Source organism: Montipora foliosa, chromosome 11 (genome assembly GCF_036669935.1).
Source record: "Montipora foliosa isolate CH-2021 chromosome 11, ASM3666993v2, whole genome shotgun sequence".
Classification (NCBI taxonomy): domain Eukaryota; kingdom Metazoa; phylum Cnidaria; class Anthozoa; order Scleractinia; family Acroporidae; genus Montipora; species Montipora foliosa.
In genome coordinates, this window is record NC_090879.1 from 27,202,394 (window position 1) to 27,215,862 (window position 13,469).

Consider the following 13,469-nt stretch of genomic DNA (forward strand, 5'->3'; position numbering starts at 1 on the left):
ACGCTTCAAACGAAAAGTACGATTGCGACGAGCTCGTTTGGCAGAGGTATGCAAGTATCACGTCATTAAATACGTTTTGCTTAAAGTAGAAAATTAATGATCTTTTTCTTGGAATTTGCTGTCTTCATAAAAAGTATTCACTCAATACTATGTCAGACTAACGTGCACATTAATGCTTGAAATGTGAAGTAGGCGTACACGTTTGTAAATTTTGTAATTCCGGGGCCGCTTAAAAGCATAGTTGTAGATAAAACTCACCCTTGCAATCTGCAACAAGTACTTTTGAAGGGGTTATCCTCCTCACCACCCCCACCCGCAAACAAGAAAAAAGTAAAGCAAAAAATAAAATGACGGTCATATTGGCATCCCAAACAAATCCTTTATTGTTGTAGTATACTTCATTTTGACTACTTAACTTTTCCAGACTTTGGCTCAACATAATATTGTTTGTTTTTATGTTTACACCACGACGAAAAGAAATCACTGTTTTCATGGACGGAGTAGCAATTGAGAAACATATGCAAACCTTTTGAAACCAGAGCTATGTCGTCTTTTTTCGACACTATCCACACCAAAGCTATCGAAAAGGAAACACCCTTGAAAGGAAACCTTTTTAAAATCGGTGCCCATACCTACAAACTGTAGATAATTATACACAGTTATTACATCTAATCACCGACTTTAACACTGTTTTCTTTTCAGGGTGCTTAATGCCTGGTGTTTTAATATCGCTTTTCCGAGTGTTTTCGCTTTCGAACCTTTTTAGTAACATTCTTCAAAAAATAAACATCAACCTACAGATCTCTACCTTCGCGAACTTATTTTGTATGTGCGTTTGGAAGGCACATTTTTATACATTTTTTTTAAAACGGAGCATATTTATGATTTCTAATAAAGTTATATGATGAGCAAATGGACAGTGAATTGTCTTATCCAACGTTAGATGGTTTCCCTACTTACCTCACCCAGAAAGGTGCTGTTACACTCGCAATTTTTTGAGCAACTTGTCTCTCAATTTTGTTTCGACAAGAGTTCTCACACTGCAAAGCTATTCGCTTGACAGGTGTTACACTGGGCAACGTTTCTTGCAATTTGTCTCGCTTTCGATGATCTCATGAGATTAAAGGAACATTCCACTGGCTGATGACGCAATTCGTTGAGACAGAAGTTGCAGGGCAGAATTCACAGCACGCATTGCTTGAAACCTTCGTTGTTAATTTGCGTAAACCAATGCGCAAAGTAGCAATGGATTCTACTTTCCCCGAAGGGTTCTGCAATTTGTCTCACCTTGTTTTTGGCCATGGTAAAGTGTGCAACTTGCAACTTGCAACTTGTTTCGCTATGGCGTTGCAAGAGAAGTTGCATGAAAGATCGCAAAATGTTACAGAGCCTTATATTAAATTAGGGTTTCAGTTTAAAACGTATGTTAAACATTCGGTTTGCGTTGCATGACCCGGATATCCAAATACCATCAGTGTGACCCCTGCGACGGAAATGGTCTAAATTAAAGGCCATAGTGTAGGCTGCCTGTAGCCTTTCGTTCCCTTGAGGCTCGAACCAACACTTTCAACCATCTGTACCATTTGGAAGGATTGAATCTACCCCAATTCTTCCACCCAACATAAAATGTTATGGTACCAAATAAAACACCAATCATGTCTTAACCAGGTGCACTCATTAATGTGACGTAAAAGATTATCATAGCAACGAAAAAGCCTTCTAAAAAATTGCCCTATATTTTGTCTTCAAAAGCTTATATCTCAGACACGAACTTGAAGATCCCCATTTTTTATTGCTGTAAAGTGGTTAGCAGGCTAGGATAAATCTCTCTGCAGAGGTATAAAAGATTCTCTGAAGCGGAATCACGGCCACCTTAAAATTTTCCAGTTGTGAAGGTGGCTATGAATCTGCTCCAGATATTTTTTTTCTAAATTTGCAGCGGATTTGTTAGTTCCCCAACAATTATTCCAGGAATTGAACTACTTTCGAATGCAAACACATTCTTTCACTTTGCTTAAAAACACTATCGATAACTCGAGAGAGTAAGCCCTATAAAGAACTTGGAAATTTATTAAGAAAAGAAAAACGTCTTCCTTATTACTGATGATTTCATTCATTTGTTATGCAGAATAATAGGAAAAAACTTTCATCCTTTGCTTCCCTTCTATTTTGTGATCTTTGAATGCTGCAAATGTTTCTCTTTTTCTTATCACGGTAAAAGCCTGATGATAAAGGTCATCAGCAGAAGTTTTCTTTCGAAACTGGCTTACACTCACACAACAAAAACAGTTTCAAAGAACTAAATAAAACATGATTTTTAGCAACTGAAATATAGCACTATTATTTTGATCGCCACTGAAGCAATACTGCCTTTTGAAGTTATATAAGAAACGAAGTATCAAAATAACGGGTAAAACTAGCATTTTACTATAGACCTAAGCTTACTGTCATAATTTCACTTACAATAATTTCAGTCTGTTGGTTTAGTTAACGCAGTAAACTTCTAATAAACCTTTGGAGCTTTTTCTACTGGCATAACGATGATTGTTAACCCGTTCTAAATGTTTTTTTTTTTTTTTTTACAAGTTCGGCAATCCTTGAAGTGTCAGGCCCTGCCAGGTAGTCTTCTAGCATCTTCCACATCGATTCTGGAAAAAGAAAAAAATAAAACAGCCCTAAATGTAGCTGGTTCTTTCGAGCATACATGTACAATGCGCCGATGCGAATGGCTACGTGCAGGACAAAGCTGTCTTCGAATTCCTTACAAAAAATGAAGTTTAGAGATCTATATATAGGAGAACATAAACACCAAAAGAGACATCACGAGGTGATAAAATGAGCCATCTACGCCAGTTAACAAAACGTCAGAAAAGGCTGAATGAAAACAGTTTGTCCACCAATCTGAAATGTATCCTTTTCGCTACTGTGCATGCGTGATAGGCGTGTGGAAATTACATTTGTGACTAAAGCATGTTAGAGGAAAGTTTGAATTGTTTATACTACGAGGATAGCATCTCGTTATCATGCCATCTTTGGCCTATTTGATTCCTTTCGTCAGTTTTCCAGTTTGAAAGTATTTTTGTTTTCTCAGTTAAACTCGAACTTCACTTACCATTTTTTTTGGAAATTCCAGCGTGACATCATCGCCAACCAGCACAAATGGCGCCCAGTGCTTTATAGCGCAATACTGCTTTGACTCTCGGAAAGATTTCATTGTTTGTTGAAGAGCTGCACTTGCGCTTTTTCCATCTACCAGGTGCTGGTAGAAGCTCCTCATGAACAGCAACGTTACCTTGTCATCAATTGCCCAGAGTGACACCAAAACAGACCGAGCTCCAGCACACAGGAAAGCTCTTGCAATTCCCACCACTCCCTCAGACTTCACTTCTCCCCGGCCACTGTGACAACAGCTCAGCACAACTAGTCTTGCTCGAAGAGAAATTCTCTGAACATCCGACATTTTCAAAATGTAGTCTTCCTCTTTGGGAATTGGCGATTTCCGTTCGGTATTTGGGGCTAAAGCAATTTCTCCCGTTTTTTGGCATCCATGTGCTGCAATGTGAACTAATGCAACTGATTTCATACTTTTCAGCACCTCAGATTTCGTGGCACTTTTTCCAGTCAGCGGTGTTGTCTGCAGAAGTTGTCCAATCATCTCTACTTCTTGTTTTGCGCACGGAAGCTGTTCCAAAATGGATTCCCCTTTCTTGTTAGTAACTTCTTTCAACCACGGATCACCTACAAGCAGTGCACCAGTCTTACTGTGGAAGTCTTCAGGTGCACCAACGATCACGTTAAAAGCGGTCAACGAAGGAACGGTGCGGATCCTGATAGATTCACTTAATGCAGAATATGGAGCCAAGCAAAATGGTCCATCGGGAACAACGATTAACTCATATTTTTGGAGCAAGTCTGCAATTGGCCCGAGTAAGACATCATACAACGGTTGTAAAGAGTTAACTGAGGATGAGGATGGTAGAACTGTTTTCTCAGTGATAAATCTTTTGCTGTAAGACAGGTCACTGCGTAGTGGATCCAAAGAACGATTCTCGCATCTGACACCATCCCTTACGCCGATCCCTTTGAAACTACTTTCCATCAACAAATCAGCACTTCCATACGCGATTTCGTTTTGCCGAAAGCTTAGCTTGCTGTCTTTTCCCAGCACCCAAAACGTGATCTTGTAATGGTCAAGTGCCACAAAAACGGCTTGTGAAGGTAAAAGCTCTAATGCTGCTGTAAGAGTTTGATTGGGAGCAAGTGCAGAAAATGACGGAAAGTCAGTGCCGTATTGATCTTTCAAAATATCTATCAAAGCCTGAGCACGACCTTTCTCAGCTGCATACAAAGCTTCTTCAATCTCTCCATTCTTCAAAAGTGTCCTCCACAGAGCAGTGTATGACACGCGATAAGAATCACGGAAACTTATTTTCCATTCATCTTCTGACTTCAGACTACGCCTTGTTTTATCAAAATGTTTTATACTTAAGCAATAGCAACTGAGTGCATTACTTAAGGAACCCAAGCATTCATGATCATGACCTTGCAAATACCACGCCATTCCCTCTCCTAGACAGTTTCCGATTTCCTTGAAAATATTAGAACTGTGTTCATGGTACTCCAAGGCTTCCTTAAAACAACCTAGATTGCCATAGGCATTTCCCAGATTTCCATAGGCTGATCCCTCCCCAGCCCTATCTCCTACTTCTTTAGCAATACTAAGACGTTTTTCGCAGTACTCAATGGCTTGTTTAAAATTACCTAGCCTAAGATAGGCATTTCCCATATTTCCATAGACTAATCCCTCCCCAGCCCTATCGCCTACTTCTTTAGCAATACTAAGACGTTTTTCGCAGTACTCAATGGCTTGTTTAAAATTACCTAGCCTAAGATAGGCATTTCCCATATTTCCATAGACTAATCCCTCCCCAGCCCTATCCCCCACTTTTTTAGCAATACTAAGATGTTTTTCGTAGTACTCAATGGCTTGTTTAAAATTGCCTAGCCTAAGATAGGCATTTCCCAGATTTCCATAGGCTGATCCCTCCCCAGCCCTATCCCCTACTTCTTTAGCAATACTAAGATGTTTTTCGTAGTACTCAATGGCTTGTTTAAAATTACCTAGACTAAGATAAGCATTTCCCAGATTTCCATAGGCTGATCCCTCCCCAGCCCTATCCCCTACTTCTTTAGCAATACTAAGATGTTTTTTGTAGTACTCAATGGCTTGTTTAAAATTACCTAGCCTAAGATAGGCATTTCCCAGATTTCCATAGGCTGATCCCTCCCCAGCCCTATCCCCTACTTCTTTAGCAATACTAAGATGTTTTTCGTAGTACTCAATGGCTTGTTTAAAATTACCTAGACTAAGATAGGCATTTCCCAGATTTCCATAGGCTGATCCCTCCCCAGCCCTATTCCCTACGTCTTTAGCAATACTAAGATGTTTTTCGTAGTACTCAATGGCTTGTTTAAAAGTACCTAGACTAAGATAGGCATTTCCCAAATTTCCATAGGCTGATCCCTCCCCAGCCCTATCCCCTACGTCTTTAGCAATACTAAGATGTTTTTCGTAGTACTCAACGGCTTGTTTAAAATTACCTAGACTAAGATAGGCATTTCCCAGATTTCCATAGGCTGATCCCTCCCCAGCCTTATCCCCTACTTCTTTAGCAATACTAAGATGTTTCTCGTAGTACTCAATGGCTTGTTTAAAATTTCCTAGATTGCCATAGGCATTTCCTAGATTTCCATAGGCTGATCCCTCCCCAGCCCTATCCCCTACTTCTTTTGCAATACTAAGATGTTTTTCGTAGTACTCAATGGCTTGTTTAAAATTACCTAGACTAAGAGAGGCATTTCCCAGATTTCCATAGGCTGATCCCTCCCCAGCCTTATCCCCTACGTCTTTAGCAATACTAAGATGTTTTTCGTAGTACTCCATGGCTTGTTTAAAATTACCTAGACTAAGATAGGCATTTCCCAGATTTCCATAGGCTGATCCCTCCCCAGCCCTATCTCCTACTTCTTTAGCAATACTAAGACGTTTTTCGCAGTACTCAATGGCTTGTTTAAAATTACCTAGCCTAAGATAGGCATTTCCTATATTTCCATAGACTAATCCCTCCCCAGCCCTATCTCCTACTTCTTTAGCAATACTAAGACGTTTTTCGCAGTACTCAATGGCTTGTTTAAAATTACCTAGCCTAAGATAGGCATTTCCCATATTTCCATAGACTAATCCCTCCCCAGCCCTATCCCCCACTTTTTTAGCAATACTAAGATGTTTTTCGTAGTACTCAATGGCTTGTTTAAAATTGCCTAGCCTAAGATAGGCATTTCCCAGATTTCCATAGGCTGATCCCTCCCCAGCCCTATCCCCTACTTCTTTAGCAATACTAAGATGTTTTTCGTAGTACTCAATGGCTTGTTTAAAATTACCTAGACTAAGATAGGCATTTCCCAGATTTCCATAGGCTGATCCCTCCCCAGCCCTATTCCCTACGTCTTTAGCAATACTAAGATGTTTTTCGTAGTACTCAATGGCTTGTTTAAAATTACCTAGACTAAGATAGGCATTTCCCAGATTTCCATAGGCTGATCCCTCCCCAGCCTTATCCCCTACGTCTTTAGCAATACTAAGATGTTTTTCGTAGTACTCAACGGCTTGTTTAAAATTACCTAGACTAAGATAGGCATTTCCCAGATTTCCATAGGCTGATCCCTCCCCAGCCTTATCCCCTACTTCTTTAGCAATACTAAGATGTTTTTCGTAGTACTCAATGGCTTGTTTAAAATTTCCTAGATTGCCATAGGCATTTCCTAGATTTCCATAGGCTGATCCCTCCCCAGCCCTATCCCCTACTTCTTTTGCAATACTAAGATGTTTTTCGTAGTACTCAATGGCTTGTTTAAAATTACCTAGACTAAGAGAGGCATTTCCCAGATTTCCATAGGCTGATCCCTCCCCAGCCTTATCCCCTACGTCTTTAGCAATACTAAGATGTTTTTCGTAGTACTCAATGGCTTGTTTAAAATTACCTAGCCTAAGATAGGCATTTCCCATATTTCCATAGACTAATCCCTCCCCAGCCCTATCTCCTACTTCTTTAGCAATACTAAGACGTTTTTCGCAGTACTCAATGGCTTGTTTAAAATTACCTAGCCTAAGATAGGCATTTCCCATATTTCCATAGACTAATCCCTCCCCAGCCCTATCTCCTACTTCTTTAGCAATACTAAGACGTTTTTCGCAGTACTCAATGGCTTGTTTAAAATTACCTAGCCTAAGATAGGCATTTCCCATATTTCCATAGACTAATCCCTCCCCAGCCCTATCCCCCACTTTTTTAGCAATACTAAGATGTTTTTCGTAGTACTCAATGGCTTGTTTAAAATTGCCTAGCCTAAGATAGGCATTTCCCAGATTTCCATAGGCTGATCCCTCCCCAGCCCTATCCCCTACTTCTTTAGCAATACTAAGATGTTTTTCGTAGTACTCAATGGCTTGTTTAAAATTACCTAGACTAAGATAGGCATTTCCCAGATTTCCATAGGCTGATCCCTCCCCAGCCCTATTCCCTACGTCTTTAGCAATACTAAGATGTTTTTCGTAGTACTCAATGGCTTGTTTAAAATTACCTAGACTAAGATAGGCATTTCTCAGATTTCCATAGGCTGATCCCTCCCCAGCCTTATCCCCTACGTCTTTAGCAATACTAAGATGTTTTTCGTAGTACTCAACGGCTTGTTTAAAATTACCTAGACTAAGATAGGCATTTCCCAGATTTCCATAGGCTGATCCCTCCCCAGCCTTATCCCCTACTTCTTTAGCAATACTAAGATGTTTTTCGTAGTACTCAATGGCTTGTTTAAAATTACCTAGACTAAGAGAGGCATTTCCCAGATTTCCATAGGCTGATCCCTCCCCAGCCTTATCCCCTACGTCTTTAGCAATACTAAGATGTTTTTCGTAGTACTCAATGGCTTGTTTAAAATTACCTAGCCTAAGATAGGCATTTCCCATATTTCCATAGACTAATCCCTCCCCAGCCCTATCTCCTACTTCTTTAGCAATACTAAGACGTTTTTCGCAGTACTCAATGGCTTGTTTAAAATTACCTAGCCTAAGATAGGCATTTCCCATATTTCCATAGACTAATCCCTCCCCAGCCCTATCCCCCACTTTTTTAGCAATACTAAGATGTTTTTCGTAGTACTCAATGGCTTGTTTAAAATTGCCTAGCCTAAGATAGGCATTTCCCAGATTTCCATAGGCTGATCCCTCCCCAGCCCTATCCCCTACTTCTTTAGCAATACTAAGATGTTTTTCGTAGTACTCAATGGCTTGTTTAAAATTACCTAGACTAAGATAGGCATTTCCCAGATTTCCATAGGCTGATCCCTCCCCAGCCCTATTCCCTACGTCTTTAGCAATACTAAGATGTTTTTCGTAGTACTCAATGGCTTGTTTAAAATTACCTAGACTAAGATAGGCATTTCTCAGATTTCCATAGGCTGATCCCTCCCCAGCCTTATCCCCTACGTCTTTAGCAATACTAAGATGTTTTTCGTAGTACTCAACGGCTTGTTTAAAATTACCTAGACTAAGATAGGCATTTCCCAGATTTCCATAGGCTGATCCCTCCCCAGCCTTATCCCCTACTTCTTTAGCAATACTAAGATGTTTTTCGTAGTACTCAATGGCTTGTTTAAAATTTCCTAGATTGCCATAGGCATTTCCTAGATTTCCATAGGCTGATCCCTCCCCAGCCCTATCCCCTACTTCTTTTGCAATACTAAGATGTTTTTCGTAGTACTCAATGGCTTGTTTAAAATTACCTAGACTAAGAGAGGCATTTCCCAGATTTCCATAGGCTGATCCCTCCCCAGCCTTATCCCCTACGTCTTTAGCAATACTAAGATGTTTTTCGTAGTACTCAATGGCTTGTTTAAAATTACCTAGACTAAGATAGGCATTTCCCAGATTTCCATAGGCTGATCCTTCCCCAGCCCTATCTCCTTTTTCTTTAGCAATACTAAGACGTATTTTGCAGTACTCAATGGCTTGTTTAAAATTACCTAGCCTAAGATAGGCATTTCCCATATTTCCATAGACTAATCCCTCCCCAGCCCTATCTCCTACTTCTTTAGCAATACTAAGACGTTTTTCGCAGTACTCAATGGCTTGTTTAAAATTACCTAGCCTAAGATAGGTATTTCCCATATTTCCATAGACTAATCCCTCCCCAGCCCTATCCCCCACTTTTTTAGCAATACTAAGATGTTTTTCGTAGTACTCAATGGCTTGTTTAAAATTGCCTAGCCTAAGATAGGCATTTCCCAGATTTCCATAGGCTGATCCCTCCCCAGCCCTATCCCCTACTTCTTTAGCAATACTAAGATGTTTTTCGTAGTACTCAATGGCTTGTTTAAAATTACCTAGACTAAGATAGGCATTTTCCAGATTTCCATAGGCTGATCCCTCCCCAGCCCTATTCCCTACGTCTTTAGCAATACTAAGATGTTTTTCGTAGTACTCATTGGCTTGTTTAAAATTACCTAGACTAAGATAGGCATTTCCCAGATTTCCATAGGCTGATCCCTCCCCAGCCCTATCCCCTACGTCTTTAGCAATACTAAGATGTTTTTCGTAGTACTCAACGGCTTGTTTAAAATTACCTAGACTAAGATAGGCATTTCCCAGATTTCCATAGGCTGATCCCTCCCCAGCCTTATCCCCTACTTCTTTAGCAATACTAAGATGTTTTTCGTAGTACTCAATGGCTTGTTTAAAATTTCCTAGATTGCCATAGGCATTTCCTAGATTTCCATAGGCTGATCCCTCCCCAGCCCTATCCCCTACTTCTTTTGCAATACTAAGATGTTTTTCGTAGTACTCAATGGCTTGTTTAAAATTACCTAGACTAAGAGAGGCATTTCCCAGATTTCCATAGGCTGATCCCTCCCCAGCCTTATCCCCTACGTCTTTAGCAATACTAAGATGTTTTTCTTAGTACTCAATGGCTTGTTTAAAATTACCTAGACTAAGAGAGGCATTTCCCAGGTTTCCATAGGTTGATCCCTCCTCAGACTTGCAGCCTATTTCTATGAAAATATGTAATGCTTGTGCATAATTTTTTATGGCCTGTTGATAATCAGGTAGGTTGAGGTAAGCAGTGCCGAGATGAAAATGAGCCCTTCCTTCACGATATCTGTCTTCTACTCTTATTGCAATGGCAAGCTCTAGCAATTGCTGCTCTACAGTTTCTATCTTCCCATCTACCATTCTTCAATAACTAAGTGACAAAGAAAGCTTTTTCGATAAGATGATCCAATATCAAATCAAGGATGAAGCTGGAAGGAAAGAAAAGTAAAGACGCTTAATGATTAATCTGCTCTTTATAGTAATAAAAGGTTATTCAATATCATGTATTCTCTGTTACCAAGTTGAAACGTTGAAATCGACGGTACTGAAAATTATCCATTGCTGTTCATTACGTATCTTACCACTCAGTCCTATTTTTTTGAGTTTTCAAACTACTGTAGAATTTTTGCATGAGGATTTTTAACCCCGTAAATTTTCACCCTTGCCAATTTATCCTCCCTTATTCTTCCCATAAAGTTGACCTTGTTTTGATAGAAACCTCACTGCTTTTCTTATTTAAATTCCAACTTATTAGCAAGAGAACATCATTAACATAAGAAAAGCAGTGAGGTCTGTATCATGACAAGGTCAACTCCAACCTCACTTTCATTTAAAGGCCAGGTAACTAAGCACATAATGCCGATTGCCAGAAACCCAGCGACCCAAAAAGGTGATCCCCCGAGTACATACTCATTATTTACTCAACAGAATATTGGGTTTCTTTTTTGTTAAAGGGAACCTCCACTAAAACAACAAAATAACTTTAAACTACAGATTATAATGTTTACAATTGGAATTGCTCAATCTTTTTCCAATGAAAACGTTTGTATTCGAGAAAAATAATTTCCAAAAACGCTTATTTTGGCTTTCAAATTTCCCGGGCGCCGCCATCTTGAATAATTGTGACGTAGCTTGGTTGCCCTATTGTTCTGTTACAAAGAGCGATTGTTCTGGAACAATAGGGCAACCAAGTTACGTCACAATTATTCAAGATGGCGGCGCCCGGGAAATTTGAAAACCAAAATAAGCGTTTTTGGAAATTATTTTTCTCCAATACAAACGTTTTCATTGAAAAAAGATTGAGCAATTCCAATTGTAAACATTATAATCTGTAGTTTAAAGTTATTTTGTTGCTTTAGTGGAGGTTCCCTTTAATTAATGACGAATGCATAAATAGGTTAAAGGGCAAAAGAGGTTTCAGAGTGCAACCCGGAAGTTGCTATGGCAACAAAGCGATGGAAAGATTTTGTTGAGTATGCGATAAACAAAAATGTGTATGAACGTGCTCCTGCATTTTGTGTTTGATGGTCACTCTTGATCGGAAAGTCCTCAAGTTGCACTCGCCAGGGGAACTTTCAACTTTCACTCGTGCCCATAAGTCACGAAATACATTCGCGTTCATAAGATTTCCTATACACATACATATTATATTATTTATACACGGAAACATCTTCAGTATATATTACAGTGAGAAGTTTCATTACAACTAGACTGTTTTACAAGAATGTCATGTGGGAGCCCGACCGACAGCTGCTATAAAGTTGGTCAATTTCCCCTTTGAAATATCCTAGGGAATCTAATTTCCGTAAGCCGACGAGCAAACGTATCCGTAACAGTGCCCCGCTATAACAAAAAGCACGCTTCCAATATTTGTGCGTGACATAGACAACTCGAGTTTAGCCTCAGAGTCTCTAAAGTTATACTGTGTAATGCGGGTATAAAATAAATTCTGGAGGTACGCTGGGGAGAGACCATTGATCATTTTAAACATCAATATGGCTTTAGTCTTTTTCCGGCGTGTAATATTAGATTATTCCAATTAACCATATTTAAAAGGAAACTGGCACTTTGTGTCGCAATTGGTCCTGGCAATCGCCCTGGCAGCTATATTTTGAAGGTTTTGGAGTTTATCACTTAAAGTTCAGTTGCAATTGCCCCAAACGGAGCTACAATAATCAAAGGTGGGGTAAGATGAACGCTTGATAGATTTGGAGGGCAGTGCCTTGTTCTGAGATGAATGGTCCCATACGTTTAAGGGCGCCTGTAGTTGTAAATATCCTCGTACTAATTTTATCTATAGGTTTAGACCATGAGAGGTGGTCGAATTGTCGAGGTTGAGCCAACCTTGGCTTTCAAGATCGTGTAAGGGATGACCTGCAGTATTACCGTATCCAAGTAAAAGGGTTAAAACACGCATGGGTGCCTGAAGCCGGGTTACAGCCGAACTGTGCCTTTCGACACCATCCACATTGTTGTTTTTTTTTTCTTATTTCTGAAGCCTCATTTTAAGAGGTGGTAAGATGTTTCTATAAGCACCAAGCATTTTAAAGACTTGATTGGAAGTTTTAACTTCCTGTAAAATCTAACATGGACGAATTTGCAATTAGGTTATTTGAGGGAAACGAAGATTAATTTAAGCAACATAAACTGACTTCCGCTTTAGTTTCTATCAATAACGGAATAGACTCTTCCACGGTTTTTGACCGCCATCTTGGCTGGTGGGCAAACACGTGCACGGCTAAATTTACAGTAAATGTATGGGATTTTTGCCTACTTTCAACCGCTGTAGCGCCGCTCAAAAGAGACAGATTTCCAACTTTTGCCACTACTTTCAATAGTTTTATTGATATCATTCATTCAACAGAAAATAAGGCTATTAAGGAGGGTAAGACGTCCGTAAATTCGAATAATAAATCTCCCTCATATTGCTTCTAGTTTCGCGGCAATTTGCCGCGATGATGTTGAAAGCTTAAAAGCTCCTTTATGGTCGTTGTAGCCTGAATCTGTTCTTCATATTTTATGAAAATAATCTCAGTATAAATGTCTTTTAAAAGGCACTATCACTGTGGAAATCCGACTCTTTTTAGCGGCGCTACAGCGGTTCAAATTCGGCCAAAATCCCATTCATTACTGGGTTGCCGTATGGCAATCCCAGTCAAAAAATGGGTACATTATTATTTTTTTTTCCCGTGTCGGTAAAAGTTTTGCCTGTCACTCCCCTGCTAAGTGGTGTCTTTGTGCATAGAGCCTTCTGCTCGTATTTTCGTAGGATAGAGAGGGTAGTGGAAATGCGTAGACTTCTCTTGTGGACACAGTAGAATCATTAAACTTAGCCTGCAATGGCGTCGAAAGTCATGTAACGCGAATGGCGTTTTAGTGGATCTTTAAACAAAATATACCCTTATGGAGCTCAATAATGGAAAGTCAGTTGGATAAACTAGGCAGGCGGTGAAAACAAATACCTGGAATCGTAAAAGCGACGAGTAATGGACTTCGACAACAATCTATCGCCCGTCGAGCAGAAATCAAAGTGAGCTGTATT

General features: G+C 39.8%; 1 protein-coding gene across 1 annotated transcript; it reads right to left on the reverse strand.

The window, feature by feature from the left end:
* Positions 1–1,745: 1,745 nt before the first annotated feature.
* On the reverse strand, positions 1,746–10,288 carry LOC137976838 (tetratricopeptide repeat protein 28-like). Its single transcript, XM_068824175.1, has 3 exons — positions 10,042–10,288; positions 3,113–10,011; positions 1,746–2,648 (listed from the first exon to the last, which is right to left on the reverse strand). The coding sequence occupies exons 1-3, from the start codon at positions 10,286–10,288 to the stop codon at positions 2,628–2,630; spliced, it is 7,167 nt and encodes a 2,388-aa protein (XP_068680276.1). The 3' UTR covers positions 1,746–2,627.
* Between the last annotated feature and the right edge of the window lie 3,181 nt (positions 10,289–13,469).